This window comes from Poecile atricapillus, chromosome Z, assembly GCF_030490865.1.
Source record: "Poecile atricapillus isolate bPoeAtr1 chromosome Z, bPoeAtr1.hap1, whole genome shotgun sequence".
NCBI lineage: Eukaryota > Metazoa > Chordata > Aves > Passeriformes > Paridae > Poecile > Poecile atricapillus.
The window spans coordinates 133,594,082-133,610,604 of NC_081289.1; the positions used below are offsets into that span (position 1 = coordinate 133,594,082).

The 16,523-nt window shown below is 42.5% G+C and overlaps 1 protein-coding gene and 1 pseudogene across 2 annotated transcripts in view; both read right to left on the reverse strand.

Annotated features, from left to right (window-relative positions):
- EGFLAM (EGF like, fibronectin type III and laminin G domains) overlaps positions 1-16,523 on the reverse strand; it is a 73,809-nt gene that overhangs the window by 28,257 nt on the left and 29,029 nt on the right. For both annotated transcript variants that reach the window (XM_058826956.1, XM_058826955.1), the window contains exons 7-10: positions 15,537-15,703; positions 3,940-4,055; positions 3,360-3,696; positions 775-875 (exon numbers count right to left, since the gene is read on the reverse strand). In XM_058826956.1, coding sequence (XP_058682939.1) covers positions 775-875; positions 3,360-3,696; positions 3,940-4,055; positions 15,537-15,703 — 721 coding nt within the window. The remainder of the gene's footprint in view (positions 1-774; positions 876-3,359; positions 3,697-3,939; positions 4,056-15,536; positions 15,704-16,523) is intronic.
- LOC131573240 (small ribosomal subunit protein eS6-like) lies at positions 7,845-8,600 on the reverse strand (annotated as a pseudogene).

The window sequence follows — 16,523 nt, forward strand, 5'->3', positions numbered from 1 at the left end:
TTTTGCAGCCATCCTGCTTTTTAAAATGACAAATTGCAAGAGGAGTGTAAGATCACCACTGAGGCAACTGATTGCTGCTTTAGCAGCAGTCTCCTTCCCAGACTGTGAGGCTGGTCAGTCTGCTTTATGTGGGTGTGGGATGCATCCAAGAGCTTGGCCACCCTCCCTAGAGGCAGCCCTATATGTCCTCTCCATAATGAACAGACATTACCAACATAAGCCATACATGGGATGTATCCCCACTTTAGACCTGCATTTTAACTGCCATGGTATCCTGAATGCATTAGTAGCCCATGTTCCAGACTTCAGGGGGGGAAATAATGTCCATCCTTAAATCCTGCAGGGAGGGGATGGAATACTACATATAGGGCAGTGTTTTGCTCTGTATGACAGGATCATAATCCTTTGTCCACAAAAATACTGCATACCACTTTCAAATCCTAGTTCACAAAAATTCTGTGTGTTCTTCAGCCTGTAGCTCCTCCACGTGACTATAACCTTGCCAACGTACATCACTGCTAGTCCACAATTACTAGTCCCAGGGATTCTCTCATGCAGTGCATACCAACAATGGATGAAAACCCTTCAGCTGCCTACAAACTTCATTTACATTCACTGAGGGTTAAGCCAGACCTTTGCAGATGAAGGTTTATGAACAGGTTCACCACAATTACACTGAAGCTAACAGAAGCTAAGTTACTGCTCTATTGTTCACCGCATCAGAGTAAGTAAATAAAATTTAAAACTCCAAGTGTGAGAATTGCTTTAACTCACCTTGAATTCAAGGGTAATTTGAAATGTCTGATAGGACTTTTTCAGCGGTTCAAAGGTGATGTATGAGTAGCCAGAGAACTGAGGATACTGGATACTAATGTCTGAAAAGCAAAGAGGGAAGCATGTTATGTAGCAGTTTCCTTCCGTATAAAAATCAATACATATATTTAGTGCTCGATAACATCAGGTGCCAATGAAAGGCAGAGTTCCTCTAGAGACAACCATCAGTCAGCATCAGTCAACAATCAGTTAACCTATTCCCTTGTCCTTCCACCACTTTTTACAGCTAATTCCTTTATTCACTGATGAACTTGGAAAGAAACAGTGTACTGAGGGTCAAATAATGCTCAACAGTTTAATCAGAGAGTTCAGAGAAAATTTCTCCAGGTTCTCATCCTTGTTATAGAAGACAGAACCCATCAACTTTATATTTATTTTCTTTTAAGAGTTAATTTAAGAACGAGAGGACAAAGTCATTTTCTGTTCTGCAGGACTACAAAAACACACGTGGGAAATGTGGCCAGACTTGAAGCAGCATTAGTCACTGCTGCTCTGTAGCTGCTGTATCCAGCATCTGGAGAATCACTGGATGTCTCATAACACCCCAGCAGCTTCCAGAACTTCTTGTAAGTCAGCTCAGGGCAGAAGCTAAAAGGAGTGATGGGGAGAAGAGAGTCCCTGCAGGCATCTTTCCATCCCTGGCTGCAACAGTAGCTCTTTTTATTCTTCTTGTCAAATGGCATTATCAACCCTCATCCTTTGCTGTCTTGTGTTAGACCCTGACCCTGAGAGAAAATGAAAATCAGACATGTCTTACTGCTAGCCACTGCCAGGTGTAAAATTACCTTTGCAGCTCATCTTCCTAAGAAGCACTGAGGACAGACACAGTTTCAGGCCTGAGTTTTATATTTACAGTAGATTTAAATCTAATGAGGAAGGAAGGATGAGGAGTCCTATTCCTCTTTGCTATTTGAATACTGAGTGCATTTTTCTCATTCAGGTTTTGAATCTGGATAGAGTTCTCTCAGCATTTTTGCTTCAAGGCATACGTATTTCAGGTTGAGGTGAAGGGGACTGGTGGTATAAACCTGAATGCAACCTCAGCAGAGAACAATTATCTCATGTCCTGATCACAAGCAGAACTGACTGGATCAGAGCTGTTGCATGTGAAGAAGTCTGTTTCCATTCAGATTAACATATTTTTTAACAATATTGGCTGCTGAAGACAAACTCGCTACAAGGGAGCATTGGCACATTATGGTTACTCTGGAATAACACTCCCCTGTGAAAAATGAAGGGTTTGGACTGATGTTAACAGACTGCTTTACAAGTTGTATATGGCCTTGTCAGTTCAAATAAACCCTCAACTCTTCATACTTGATCAAGGCTTAAAATCATATCTGCAGTTGTTCCATGTCACTGAGTCACAACAGATTGTTTTCAGAAGGAGCTCTCTTTGTTCCAGCACTCCAGTTTGAAGAAGATAAAGCACCCTCAGTGTCTGCATCCTTGATGCATGACACTGTGCAAGATGAAGGTCTAACGTGACCCTGTAGAAGAAACATGGCTCTCTGATGCCCTGCTGTATGACAAGGTTTTGGCAGATCAGATCAGCATGCAGAGGGATGGACAGATCAACTCCTTCTTAACTGGGGGAACAGCACCACAACCAGTGGACATCTTTCTGTGAGCCCTGGCATTCATCTGACCTCTTGGTCACCAAACCAGAAGAAAAATTACTTCAAGGGGAAAAAAGTGATGCACTTATTGCCTGGTGAGAAAGCCAGACTGGTTCACCAGGTGATCTGCTCAGTGTTAACCCTGTGAAAGGGAGAGTTTAGGTCATTAGAGGGAAAGAACAGGAAGACAAGAAAGGAAGAAGAAGCAGGACTACTTCCTTCAGCTCAGGAAGTTCTTGCCATGGTTCAGCTGTCCTGAAAAGAGGCAATAGGATGGGTGGCAAGTCCTGACAAACACACTCCCACGCATGGACTCAGCCTTCAGGACATGCTTTTTGAAATGGGGATGAGATTTTGTTCCTCCCTTGCCCCAGCTTGTCTGACATGAGTGCTGCACTGCAGACCTGCAGACCATGGGGAAAGCTCCTCTGGAGGTATTTTTACAATGGGAGTTCTCTCACATGCCTGCTGTGGGACCAACATTATCTGGACCACACAGAAAATGAGGGTGGTTCAGGGCTTCAGCTGCTGCTAAAAGGCAAATGAAAAAAAGGGGTTGAATATCTTCAGCTTCCAGCTGAGGGTGCCATGATTGGATCCTGCCACACCTGGGTGATTAGCAACATACCTGCTCCATCAACCCCTGACTCTTAGGTGGGGAAAGGAGGTTTAACCTCCCCTGTGCATCTTTACACAGGTTCTGCATTTATTAAGGAATAACTTTTCCCCACCTCACCAAGGAAAAAAAAGCAAAGGGAGTGATGCAGTAAACTGCAATTTACTGCTGGTAGGGATCCACAAAGCCCAGCTGGCTATTCCCAAAGTGCACATTGGTGGGTTCTTTGCTAAGCTGCTCCTTGACCCAGACAAAGAGCAGCCAGCAGCAGTGGGCACACAGAAGCCTACCTTCCTCACACGTCTCCCCTCCTTTGCCCAGGTTGCAGTGGCAGCGTGAGCCGCCCCGGTCGTAGTCGTTGATGCAAAAGCTGTCTGCAGAGCACACGGCCTCGTCGCAGGACAGGTCAAAGAGGCGTGCTGCAGAGGACATGCTGCCCCTCCTCACTGCCCACACCGTGGTCGCCCTCGCTGTGGTGGAAGGTCGTGTGCTGGTAGGAGTGGAAGGAGTGGGTTCAGAAGTGGTTGTAAGGACCCGTGACAGGAGCCTGGAACTAGACTCTGGTGTGACCTTAGTTTCAACCAGAAATTTCCTGTTGCCTCCTTTAATAGCAGGAAGTGGTCTGAGCTGAAGGGAAGTAAAGAAACACTAATTCAGTAAAACTAAAATGCTATGGGGAAATGAAATTAATACCTTTCAAGATACAGATCTGAGACAATGAACTCATCCTCAATGAAGAAAAAGAAGTGACCACATCATTTTATCTAAGCATTTAATATCAGATATTAAACTTCCTCACAGGACCAGACACTTTAAAATATCCAGACTATAAAGAAAACGGAAGTGCCAAGGAGAAATTAAAACATTCACCTCTTCTATATAAATGTCGTAGTCTGAATCATCAATATCAAATCCATCACCATCACCAGTCACTGTGTCCGTGATGTACCGATGCCCATAGCTTCCACTTCCTATCTCCTCAGAGCCTGAAAAGACATAAATGGCATATTCAGTTCATAGAGTTTTTTCTCTTCACACACAGCAATTCAGATCTTGCCACCCCCCCCCCGCAATTCACAACACTTAAATCTGAAGTGATGTTAATGTTCATCTGTGCAGAAAATGCAGGTGTCAGTCTGGAGATGACAAATGCTGTCCAAGTGATACACAAAACTTAGAACAAAGTGAAGACCTTTATTTAGTCCCTTACTACGTAATGAAACAAATAAAGCAGGCAAAGCTCAGTTCTACCTTTGCAAACTGACTTGTATTCATAATTTTTTCCAGGACAAAGGTTTCAGACTTTTTTTGCATGGACAACATTTTAATGACTGAATTGTTTTTAAGTCAAACTTTTCCCTTTTGGAAATACAAATCTTGTATCTGTCTTACTGGAAAAGCAAAAGAGATGTGCACAGGTAAGATACACTCTATTTAGGACTTAGTCTACCTCCACTGACTGCAAAACTTCTGAAGTTAGTGTCCTATGTGTATTCTTAGACTACTTTTTAAAATACAATTCAGCACCTTGAAACAAGAAACATGCATAAACATCTTCACCCAGAGGGTTTTTGGGCACTGGAACAGGCACCCCAGGGAAGTGGCCACAGCCTGGCAGAGCTCAAGAAGCACTTGGACAATTCTCTCAGGAACATGGTGGGATTATTGGGGCTGTCCTGGAGTTGGACTCAATGATCCTTTTTGGTGCCTTCAAATTCAGGATATTCCATGATTCTATGACCATGTGTTTTTCATGTACATAATCTACTTCTGCCACTTCTCAGAGTGCTGAACTGTGCTTTGCAGGACTCCGGGCTCGGAATGGAAAGTTTAAATAGTAAAGGGATCTTCACTTCTGTTTCATAGAAAGTATCTGTGCTTTTCTGCACTTGACATAGCAAATTCTGCCTAAACAATGGTTTATGCTTTTTAGCCATTAAAATTCACCAGTTCATGAAGAAATACAGTAAAAGCAACCAAATCATTACAGTTACTTGTTATTTCAGCAAGGCTGAGAACAGATATCTTTAAACCATTAAAACAACAGACTCATATATCTGCCTTCTCAATTAAATATTTTTCCATCACTTAAAAACAGCATAAGCAACCTTTGGTTTACAAAGCCTCTATACAGAGCTGAGTGCACTTACCTGAATCTTTTTGTACTCTGTCTTCCTTTGCTGTGATTGCAACCCAGAAGTCCTGACAGGCAGTTATGAAATCTAATGTGTGCACACCAGAGATGAATGTGTGCCCTGGCTGACTAGCTGGCCACACTCCATATGCTCTGCAGCAGTTACTTATCAATGGGCTTTGCACATTACATCAGCATAGAGAAAAATTAGAAGCAAATGAGTAGAGGTAATGAGGCATACACGCAACCAAGAAAGCATGCAGGACTGAGACAGAATGTGTGTAAGTCTTTCCACTCTAACATATATACCAGTCATCTGTTAATAATATATTTTATCTGTACATTAAACAGAAATATTCAGCACTAAGTTCTACCAAATGAGGTAAGCAGAGTCCTCTGATCTATGACTGGTTACAAGATGAGGAAAACAGGACAAACTACATCCAGATTATTTCTGCTACTGGCTGTGAATGCACAGGCAAAGGATTACTGTTAGAGAATCAGACTGCACATTTTTGAACTGGTCCCAGTTCTTCAACCACTGGAATGAATTTCACCATACTGGAAACAATAGGTACTATCAAAGCGTAAACAAAACCTCTTACTCACAGTATTCACTTTTACAGTCATTCAGCTTAATCATCAGCCGGAATAATTTTATTCCAGGTAGGCAGCTAGGGAGACTAAACCAGAGTAGGGTAGAGTAGAGTAGAATAGAGTAGAGCAGAGTAGAGGACAGTAGAGCAGAGCAGACTAGAAAATTATTCAATTGGAAAGAGCCCACAATGATCATCTAGTCAAGCAGCATCTTCTACCCATCACTGCATCAGAATCCCCTTCTTTGGCAACAGTGGTTCTGTAAGACATGCATTTCTACAAAAGAGTTTCAGTGTTTAAAACCATGAATATGTGCATTACAAATATGATTTGCAGTTGGATTGGTTTTACATTGCCTGGTTTTGTTAGTGGGGGGACTACAGGGGTAGCTTCTGTGAGAAGCTGCCAGAAGCTTCTACTATGGTGGCAGAGCCAGTCCCTGATGGCTTCGGAGATGGACATGCCAGTGGTGAAGGCTGGGCGAATTAGAAATAGTGGTAATGTCTCTGTGAGAATGTATTTATGAAGAAATGAAAACAAAGTTTGTGGTGCATTTTTAATTCCTGACAGAGCAGAGTGGGGTTAGAACACATGAGAGGAACATCCCTGCAGACACAGGGTCAGTGAAGGAAGAGGGGCAGGAGGTGCTACAGGCACCAGAGCAGTGTCACTCTATTAGGAATGGCAAAAGAATGACACAGACTCTCTCGTGGAGTCAGAGCTGGAGAAGTTTCTCCCTCGTTTATTACCTCAGGTCTTTTTTATAGACCAATATATGAAAGTACAGAAAAGAAAACTCTTATTGGTTAGTAAACTAACACATCATCATCATTGGTCAGTGGGGTACACCACCCCTTGACTTTCTCCTGCAAGAAAACAAGGAACAGACAAACAACACCTGCAAGGCTGTTTTCTGTCTCTGAGGATTGTTTTAATTCCTCCCCATGATTTCTCAGGCCACTTTCTCAGGCAAAACTGAGAAAGTTATGCGGCCTGCAATTTCCACCGGCACCGTGCTCTCTGTTTCAGAGTTAGCATCCACAGAGATTCCCCTGCATCCCCTGGTGCAGCCCCTGGTGCATCCCCTGGTGCAGCAGCTGTGACCCTGCAGCACAGGGAGGTCCACAGGGATGCAGAGATCCACCTGCAGCCCCTGGAGGAGCCCACACCAGAGCAGGTGGGTGCCTGAGAGGAGCCTGGGGGAGACCTGTGGGAAGAGGGCCCTGCTCCCAGGCTGGAGCAGCCTGTCCTTGAAGGACTGCGCCTCACAGAAGAGTGACCCACTACTGCAGCGGTTTGAGGGGTGCTGGTGCCTATAGGATGGACTCACATTGGAGAAGTTCATGGAGAACTGTCTCCTGTGGGAGGGACTCTACAGTGCAGCAGGGGAATGTCTCCTCTCCCTCAGCAGTGAGAGAAGCACCAGGTGATGAACTGACCACAACCCCCACTCCCTGTCTCCTTGTGCTGCTGGGGAAGGGGGTCGAGCTGGGAAGGAGGGAAGAGGGTGGGGGAAGGTGTTTCTAAGGACCTATTTTACTTCTCATTAACCTGCTCTGATTTTGTTAGTAAAAATTCATTTCTTATCTCTAAGTTGATCTTGTTTTGCCCATGACAATATTTGATGTGTAATCTTTACAGGTCCTTCCTTAACTCAACCCATGAACCCTTGGTTAAATTTTCTCTACTCTGTCCAGCTGTGGATAGGAGAGAGAGAAAGTGGCTTTGGTGGGAGCCTGGCATCTACCCAGATTCTTCCTACTGGAGAATGTGGACAGTCATGAAGATTTTGAGGTAAGGATACTAACAGGGAGAAGTAACAGGCAAAACAAGTATTGAAAAGTATTAAGTGTTATAGGGTAAAATGACCATGGGGAATTTTTCTTATAATTGTGGTGAAAGATCAAGGAGCACATTTTGCGTAAATTGTTCATTTTTGTCCTATGTTGTGATGATTTTACTTTGGTTCTAGTGTTGGAATTTTTTTTAAACTTCACCACAAAAGGGATTTATTCGTAATACCATGTACAATATCTTTTTAATATCACATACAATATCTTTGCTTCTGCCTTGATTCAGATGTAGACATAGAAGCTCCCAATGAAGAAAGCCAGCTCCAGTTCACAATCTGCTCCTGGCATTTCTCATTGGCTTCCTTCATTCTCTGTGCCAAGGGCTTTGTATTCTGCTGCTTCCTCCTTGTTCTTTTGAGCTTCTTTAGAGCATTATGCCTGAGCTTATGCTGCAGCACTCGAGGAGTCCCCAGTCACAGGATCTTAGAAACCTTGGTTCTGGGTAACTTGCCCCACTTTGTTCAGAGGCTTCCTCACAACATACAAAAAAGTTATCCTTCTTAAACAGGTTTAACAGCTTGTGGCTTCTGCTGGTCCTCTTGGGACCAAGATGACAGGACTGAGTCAGCCAGCTCCAGAATGCCCTTTTCACCCTTTTTCACTATGACAGAGTTCAGGACACTCAAGTTTGCATCAACAATGCAACCAAGAAAGAATTTGCACTTTCTCTTTCCAGTTCCTCTGCGGTGACAGCAGAGGAACCAGATTGCCTTTGCTGAGCAGAAGGCAGACATACATCTGGGAGGCAGGACACCCTGCTTCATGGAGAAGCCTTTGTCATTGCAACCACTGATCCAGACAACATATCCCTCCCACTCCTCACCAAGGGAATCAGCCAGGACCTCCCTGGCCATTCATTTCTCATAAAATGCTCTTAGCTTGCAGCCACCATCCACTTCAATGAGCTTTTGGCAGCCAGTGGCTGGGCATTAGATGTTCAGCTTCATCCTGCTCACACCTTGACACTGCCAGAGAGGGCAGCATTAACTTGGCTTCCAGCATTTGCAGCAATTTTCAGCTCACTGAATCACAGCATCACAGAATTAACAAGGTTGGAAAAGACCTTTGAGATCAAACCTTATCAACTAAACCATGGCAGTGTGCCACTCCTGTCTTTTTTTAAACACATTCAGGGATGGTGATTCCACCACCTCCCTGGGCAGATGATTCCAGTGCCCAATCACTCTTTAAGTGAAGAATTTCTTCCTAATATTTAGCCTAAATTTCCCCTGGTGCAGTTTAAGATCATGTCCTCTTGTTCTGTCAGTGGTCACCTAGGAGAAGAGACCAAGCCACCACTGACTAAAACCTCTTTTCAAGGAGTTGTAGAGAGTGACAAGGTCTCCCCTGAGCCTTCTTTTTTCCAGGCTAAACAAGCTCAGCTCACTCAGCAATTCTTCATAGGGCTTGTGTTCCAGGCCCTCCTCTGGACACATTCAAGCATCTCAACATCCTTCCTAAGTTGAAGGGCCCAGAAGTGAGCACAGCATTTGAGGTGTGGCTTCACCAGGGCAGAGTACAGGGGAACAATCCCTGCCCTGCTCCTTCTGGCCATACTATTGCTGATCCAAGCCAGGATGCCATTGGCCTTCTTGGCCACCTGGGCACACTGAACACTGTTCACAAAGTTTCACTGAAAATACAGGTAAACTAAATTTCCATGCCTTTTCAGTGAGCTTTTTGAGATATATACCAGGGAGGATGATCAAGCATTAATATTTGTTATTGGTCGTTTATTTTTTGTGCATCTTCTGGCAGCTCTCAGTCCATTAAGATGTTAAGCTCATCAGGCCTTGCCCAGGGAACAGTCTCTTAAAAAGAAACTTTTATTCCCTTCCCCAGGGTGAAGACGAACAAAACCCCTGGCTAAAGTTAGTTAAAAATTTTAGAAGATGTATCATTTCTAATGCTTCTACTTATTGTCTTTATATTATATGTCTTAAAGTATTTCAGAGCTAATTTTGTTAGTTTAATGTACAAAAGTGTAATTTGCCAAAGAGCAATGGAAGACATAAAGATAATCTGGGAATAAAGAAAGGAAAATTCACTGTGTATCAGGGGAAACATTCTAATCTGTAACCAAACAAGCTGTGTTGCACAAACTCAATTTTCTAACTTAGAAGTCATAAACTACAAAATAAACACCTGTTATGGTCAAAATGCTGTCATAATTTTTTCTCTTTTCAGTCAAACTTTCTATTGCCTTAGTGGGATGTGAGTTTGATAAGGATGGCAGGAGTAAAGCAATGCAGAAAATGAAGTATCTATATATTCATATATAGGAAAATGTTAGATCTCGTATTCATATTCAGATAAACAGACTTGTTTGCATGTATGGATATGATTTTAATACCATGCCAGTTTCACAGAAATGTAGCTCTCCTGATTTAAGTGGTTATCACTAAAACACATTAACCACCACCATGCAATGAGATGTGTTAGCTCAGGAGACTCTGGCAGTTCCCCAAACAGCAGGTGTTCCTCTTTCATCCTGCAGATCAAAATGTTCCATGCTTTTCCAACAGAAGACCTCGGGAGATGAAATGTACCCTCTATTTTAAACTGGACAATGGTTCCTTTCACATTATTGAACTGGTACAACATTTAGAGCCTAGAGAGAACAAAGAAGGTATGGCTTATTGTGTCTGGCAGAAAGACTGCTTTGAGGCCCCTCTTCAAAGACATTCACTATGTAAGTTTGGCGTCACCAGAATAAGTGTGACTTCAGAAGGTGTCCTAATATCCAAAAGTCTCTAACTCTCCAATTTTTCCCCTTCTTGACTCTAGCTATCTGCATTTCGGCCAGCACATGCTACATTTCTCTACCTGCTGATCAGTGAGCAGTTTTGGTAACATGTAATGTGCTTGGGGAGCAATGCAGCTGCTGGATGCACTCACTCCTGACCATGTCTGAGTTTATACAGGTGAGTACACACAGGACTGATGACGTATCAGACCACTGGCTACTCAGCTGCCTTGTTCTTCCCGACAATTGGCTTTTCACTTGACACATGATAGCCACGTGTGACGTGATGCAATATAACTACAAAACAGGATGCAGGGAAATTAACAGGATTTTTTGTAGATAAACCTTCACATCAGCCCGTCTGTGTTGCTTTCATGGAGAGCTCATCATGTAATGGGTGATAAATCAGGGACAATTAAGCAAAGTGGTACTCTGCAAATACCAAAACAATGACTGCAGAGATTATAAGCAAACTATATATAATTAAATCAGTGTTCTAGTGTACAAGGAGATGAAGTCTGATTAAGACCTTCTACCAGGTCCTATAATCCTTCTTTTACAAATAATTGAAGAACTTGTGGGGGACATGAGCTTTAGATAGCCATTTTCCAAACAATTAAGAATTAAGTCATGCTAAAGAAATCTTTCCCAAAACAAATATAAAGCCACAAAAACTTTTGTTTTGCTAATTAGGTTGCCATCATCATACTGATAAAGAGACATGAGAGAGTATAGGAGGTAGAACAGGGGGCACTGTAACACAGACATATTGAATGGAAGTGTTAACAGACTGAAAGAACCTCCCACAGGTCTTAATCCAAAATACATCAGGAGCATTTTAAAAGTTATTTTACGCTTTTCAGTGACTCACAGTGCAAACTTGCATGTCACTTGGCCTGTCTCTTGCTTTTTGCCACTGTCCCCACAATTACCAATACTGCTTTTGTAAAGTCTCTGGAGATGTGTGGGAAACAGTTCTGTGAAAAACCTTCTCCATTTATGATCTCCAGGACACATCAGCACCATTTAAATCAAGGTTTGGGCCCCAGAGACTGCCCTTTTTTGTGCCTCAGCTGACACATTCAAACTCCATGCAGAATACACAAGCACCTGTGGCAGTGCCCTGCTCTGCGTGACCCTCGCAGTGACAGCCAGGACCAGAGGAAGGGATGTGCCCTGCTTTCGATGTCACTTCTGTCACATTTGCTGTGGAGACAAGCAGGAGGGTATTTTTAACAGAGGACACTTCCTCTGTTGGTCTGGCAAAGCCCAAGGTTGGTGACCTTGCAGGCACAGTGCAAACCCCATCTGTTTCCTGAGCAGATGAAGAGTATTTAAGCAATGCAGGTGATGACATTTTTTTTTTTTGTTTTACTCTTTGGGACTGTTTATTTTGTTGTTTCTAAACTGAGTATGTGCAATCTTTTTATTTTCCAGTGAATTGTCCATGACATTTTGAAAGATTTTATACAACAAAATCCCAACAACCATGTAGGTGAAATACCCAACATGTGCAACTGTAATTAAGAAAGGCAACAAAAAATTGATTTATTGCATCATTTCCCTCTAGAAAAAAAATTAATGAAACCAAATCACAAATAAATGAGAGCCCTTGGGGAAACTTGCCCTCTCTTTCCTCCCTGAAAATGGAGCAATTAACGAAGCATGCATTTTTTACTAGGTAAGGGGGTAACTGCTTATAATCAGGGCCACATGTTGTATTTCCAAGGACCTCGGGAGGTCTGTCACATTAGGTGATACTGTCAGCCTCCCTTTAGTGAAGCAAAACAAAGACAATGCTTTCCTTGACAATGCAGTCAAGAGAACTGCAAATCCACCCCCATTCTAAAAACAAAATGAGTGAATTACCTGTGAGAATGAGATAAATCACAACAGAAAACATTCCGGAGTAGCATGGACTCATCTCTGCCTCAGCATGCCTACAAGAGCTGCAAGAGAATCTGTGCAAGACTTCATGGACCCTGAAGGTCTTCTGCTTCTGAGGTAATGTTGGGAATTCATTAATCAATTAAAATAAACATCAGAAAAGCACTACTTATGTCAAGCCATGCCATAAAACATTTAGCATATACAAATGTGAAACTACAAATTTTTGAAATCCAAACACTGAGCTAGATGTAATACAAAAGAGTCAGACACTGTATGAGCTTCTGCCAGCTTTCTGAGATATTTCAGGTATTTCTGAAGAATATATAGGCAGGCAGAAAATAGCATCAGAAATCTGTGTCATGTAGCATGTTTCACTGCTTAGGTGGGAGGAGGAACCACAGTAATAACGAAGGTATTAATTCTTATAAAGTGCACTCTGAAGAATAAAGGTGCTTCAGTTTCAGAGATGACAAATGTCTGACACCTTTTCAAAAACACGAGGTGACTAAGAGGTATCTGCTGGCACTTAGAGACAGTCAAGCAACTGGTGCCACCTGAGATACATCACTGTACCTGAGACAGCCCCAGGGGACTATCAAGTGTCTGTGAATGCACATGCCCTCCTGCAGTGACTGTTGAAAACCACAAAACTTTGAGGACTTCAAATTTGCTGAACACTTACACCTGAGCAACTGAAGTGAGTGATTAACTGGACCAAAAAACTGGGGTTTCTGGCTGCTAGAAGCAGGAGGGTATCTTCAGATACATAATGTGAATTAGAAGTGAGATTTAATTGGATTCCCTGGAGCACAGTGTAGTTTGGGTTTTTTGGGTTGTTTTTTTTTTTTTTCTGTTTCTGTTTCTTTCTGAAATTTGTCTGTGGTTTAAATCGTTCTTCAGAGGTTTTTAATGTTTTGGGGAAATATAAATGTTCCGGCTACACACAGCTTTAATGAAGAACTATTTTCTCCCAACAAAAGTTTAGCTTTTCTACTAATGCACAGTGTACTCATGTGTCTGGTTAACATCAAGTCAGTCTCCTGCACAGACATCACAAGTAAAGACAAGTGAGAGCTGCTATCAGCTAGCCTATCATCTCAGCTACACTCCTCCCTTCAGAAACCCAAATAATTTATTTTTAAAGGCATGCATCCCTGATGCTTTTGAGCAACACTCCTTGCTCCACACAAATCTGGTTGTTGTGATGACAGGTATCCACAAGGTAATGCAGGTTTCCATGCATAGTGGCTATATGTAGTTTTTAAGCCTATTTTCAAGGAGCACACTGGCAAAAGAGCAACATTTGCATTTGCCAAAGAGTCCAGAGTGCCAAAGTAGTCCCAAGTACAAGTGGTCTGGATCAGGGCTGGAGCACAGCACAGACATGACATGGCCCTGGCCTGCAGGAGCTCTGCCTGGCCATGAGGGTCTCTACCAAGCAGTGCCAGGCCCTTGGAGCAGGGAAACCAACCTCTCAGACACTGCAGCACCCATCTGCCTACCTGCTGGCTTGTGTGGGCCAGCACAGACTTTTAAGCCCATTCAAGGAGCAGTACAAAATGCATAATGTACTGAATTTTCAGATCTGACCCAGGCATAGAGAACCAAGCTCATGTCCCTTATGAATGCTCCAGGAATCAATGCTTATACACACCAGATGTGAATTTGATTCCAAGCTCTAATGACAGAAAACCATGTTTTAGAGACACCTTGGCAGGCCTCTGTGGAACGAGCAGTTTCCAAGGCAAAGTGCCTTCCCTGGAGTACTGCAGTAATAAGCACAGCATGGTGACCATTACACCCCTTCTAATAGAGCTAAAAACACTTTATCTTTTCAGACCAAAGGATGCAGCTGCTAACATCCGAAGATAAACAAGATACCAAGGAGCACACGTGTGCCTGAAGCAGCAGGAGCTCACCCTGGGGGATCCATGGGCCGAGGAACTCCAGATTACACTGCACGAGGTTTTCACAAACATTTACTTCAGAAGTTAAACTTATGAGCTCAGCAGCCATAGCAAACTAAATGCAAACTGTTCAAGTGACTGAATTTATGTCAGAGAGACAAAAAGAATGGAAATTACCACGAAAGAGTCAATGAAAAAAGGGATTCCACAACAGAGAGGTTGTTTGGAAAAAAAAACTTTATCAGGTTAAATTGGTGGATCTCTAAGCACATTGTTTATGTTCTTGCAGGATGCAAAATTTTCTTGCAGAGCTGACGTTCCTACCTGAATATTTGCTGCTCATTTTCACTAGTTGATTAAAGAGCGTTTGCAATTGAGAGAGTGAGGGGAAAAAAAAAAAAAAGCACTTAAAAGTACTGATATACATTTTTATAGAAAAAGTTTAGAACATTAATGATATAGCTCAGTTAGCTGCCATACCTTGCTGGCTTTAGCTGTGCTTCCTCCATTGCTTCTCTTTGTGACACTGGGTTTTTTGCTGTTAGATGTGATTTGTGCAATTCCCAATATGCTCTGTGTTGGCTTGGTTGGGATTCTCACACACAAGCTATGAATTTGAGGAGCAAATTCCCCTATGTGTGATGAGGAGCAGCAGCCCCTCAAAGCCAGCTTACAGAGACACCAGTACTGGCAGAGGATTGCATCCTGAGGAAGCCCTGCAGCAACTGGACCAACACTTACTGCAGTGTGCGTGGTCTATATTGCTATACAAATGTAAATATAATAGTTAACAAGTTGGCACATCAGCATGTTCATCTAACATAAGCTTACTTCCTTATATCATTATTTTCATGACTGTGCTTAATAGTTAAAGAGTCTTACTCCTCAGAAAACCATACAAGTTTGATCTGGTCTTTCTGAATAGCTGAAATTATAAATTTAATATATAAGGTTCAGCTTAAAAGAACAGAAAAAATGAACAATAGACTTGTCTCTCTCATTTCTCCCCATGATATTCATTTATCAGTTCTGCATGAAGCCAGCACAAAATTCAGAAAGTAGCAATCCAAAATACCCATCAATGACCTCCAGAGCAAAGAAATGGAACGAATGTGATGCTGTCTGGGTCTTTTCAAATCTTTGAGCTCATGGCTTGACTTTCTCAGGGTGCTTGCTGCAAGCTCCTCAGACAGGACTGAGAGGTGTCAGAATGAGGGTGACTGTGCCTGGAGAGCAACTCTTTCCAGCAGCAGGCCTCCACAGCTAGCCCAGACGCACTTTATTTACAGATAAACTTCATTTTGGTTTAGCTTTAGTAACAGGGGGGTGGTTGTACTCACTGAATGTGCGGATGACATCGCTCGGTGCACTGGCAGGGCTGGATCCAAAGGAGTTTGCTGCTCGGACGGCAAACTGATACTTCGTGTTTGGGAGCAGTCCCTTGAGAACCATGGACTCCATCTGGATCTGCTCTCTTATTACCGTCCAGTTGCTGTCAAGGTCTGGCCTTGAGGATCAAACAAAGACCAGATCTTAAATAATTAAAGCTGGATGTATAAATTAGCTGCATTTATACTTTTGTAGGGAATACACTAATAAATGAGACAGTAGCCTACTAAATCATCACTGAAACCCTTCACTTTTAAAGGATCAGACTCTGCAACCCACCATTACCAAGCTGTGATGCCTGCGATGTCAAAACTGTACAATCACACAAACCAAATTACTCAGATTTTGCTTATAAAGCCAAGGAGGTTATTTAGAAGACAAACTAACAAATCCAGTTAAGTTTTTCTATTTTGTGGATTTTGGATTCATAGTTTTCAAGTAGGGGTCTCTCACCCACAGTTCCAAACTCCCTATGTGGCTGTCTAAGCAGTAGTTTGTAATAGGGGGAAAGATCTTGATTTATTTCTAAGAGTTTGTGTTCTAATGCCAGTAAGTCCCTTCAAACATATACAAGCATTAGCAAGATGAGAATCCGACATTTGATCTCCCAGCTAATCAGGTTAATCCACTCACATAGGAACATACAGATCCAAAGTCTTCTCTTCAGAAAAACAAAACCCAACCCAAATCAAAAAAGCCCAAACAAAACCACCAAAAAACCACACACAGACAGCCCACAAAACCCACAGAACAATAATGCAGAGGACATGGCCTATGTACCTGGATTTTGCAACAACATTCCTGTATCTGCCTTTGGACAATGCCTGCTTAGCTCCTGATTCATACCTGAAGCCAACTGCCAATAAGAGCTTCTCTAAGTGCCATTATATTTCAAGTGAAATCAGTATAACCACTCACATGGCAGTTTGTTATCAAGT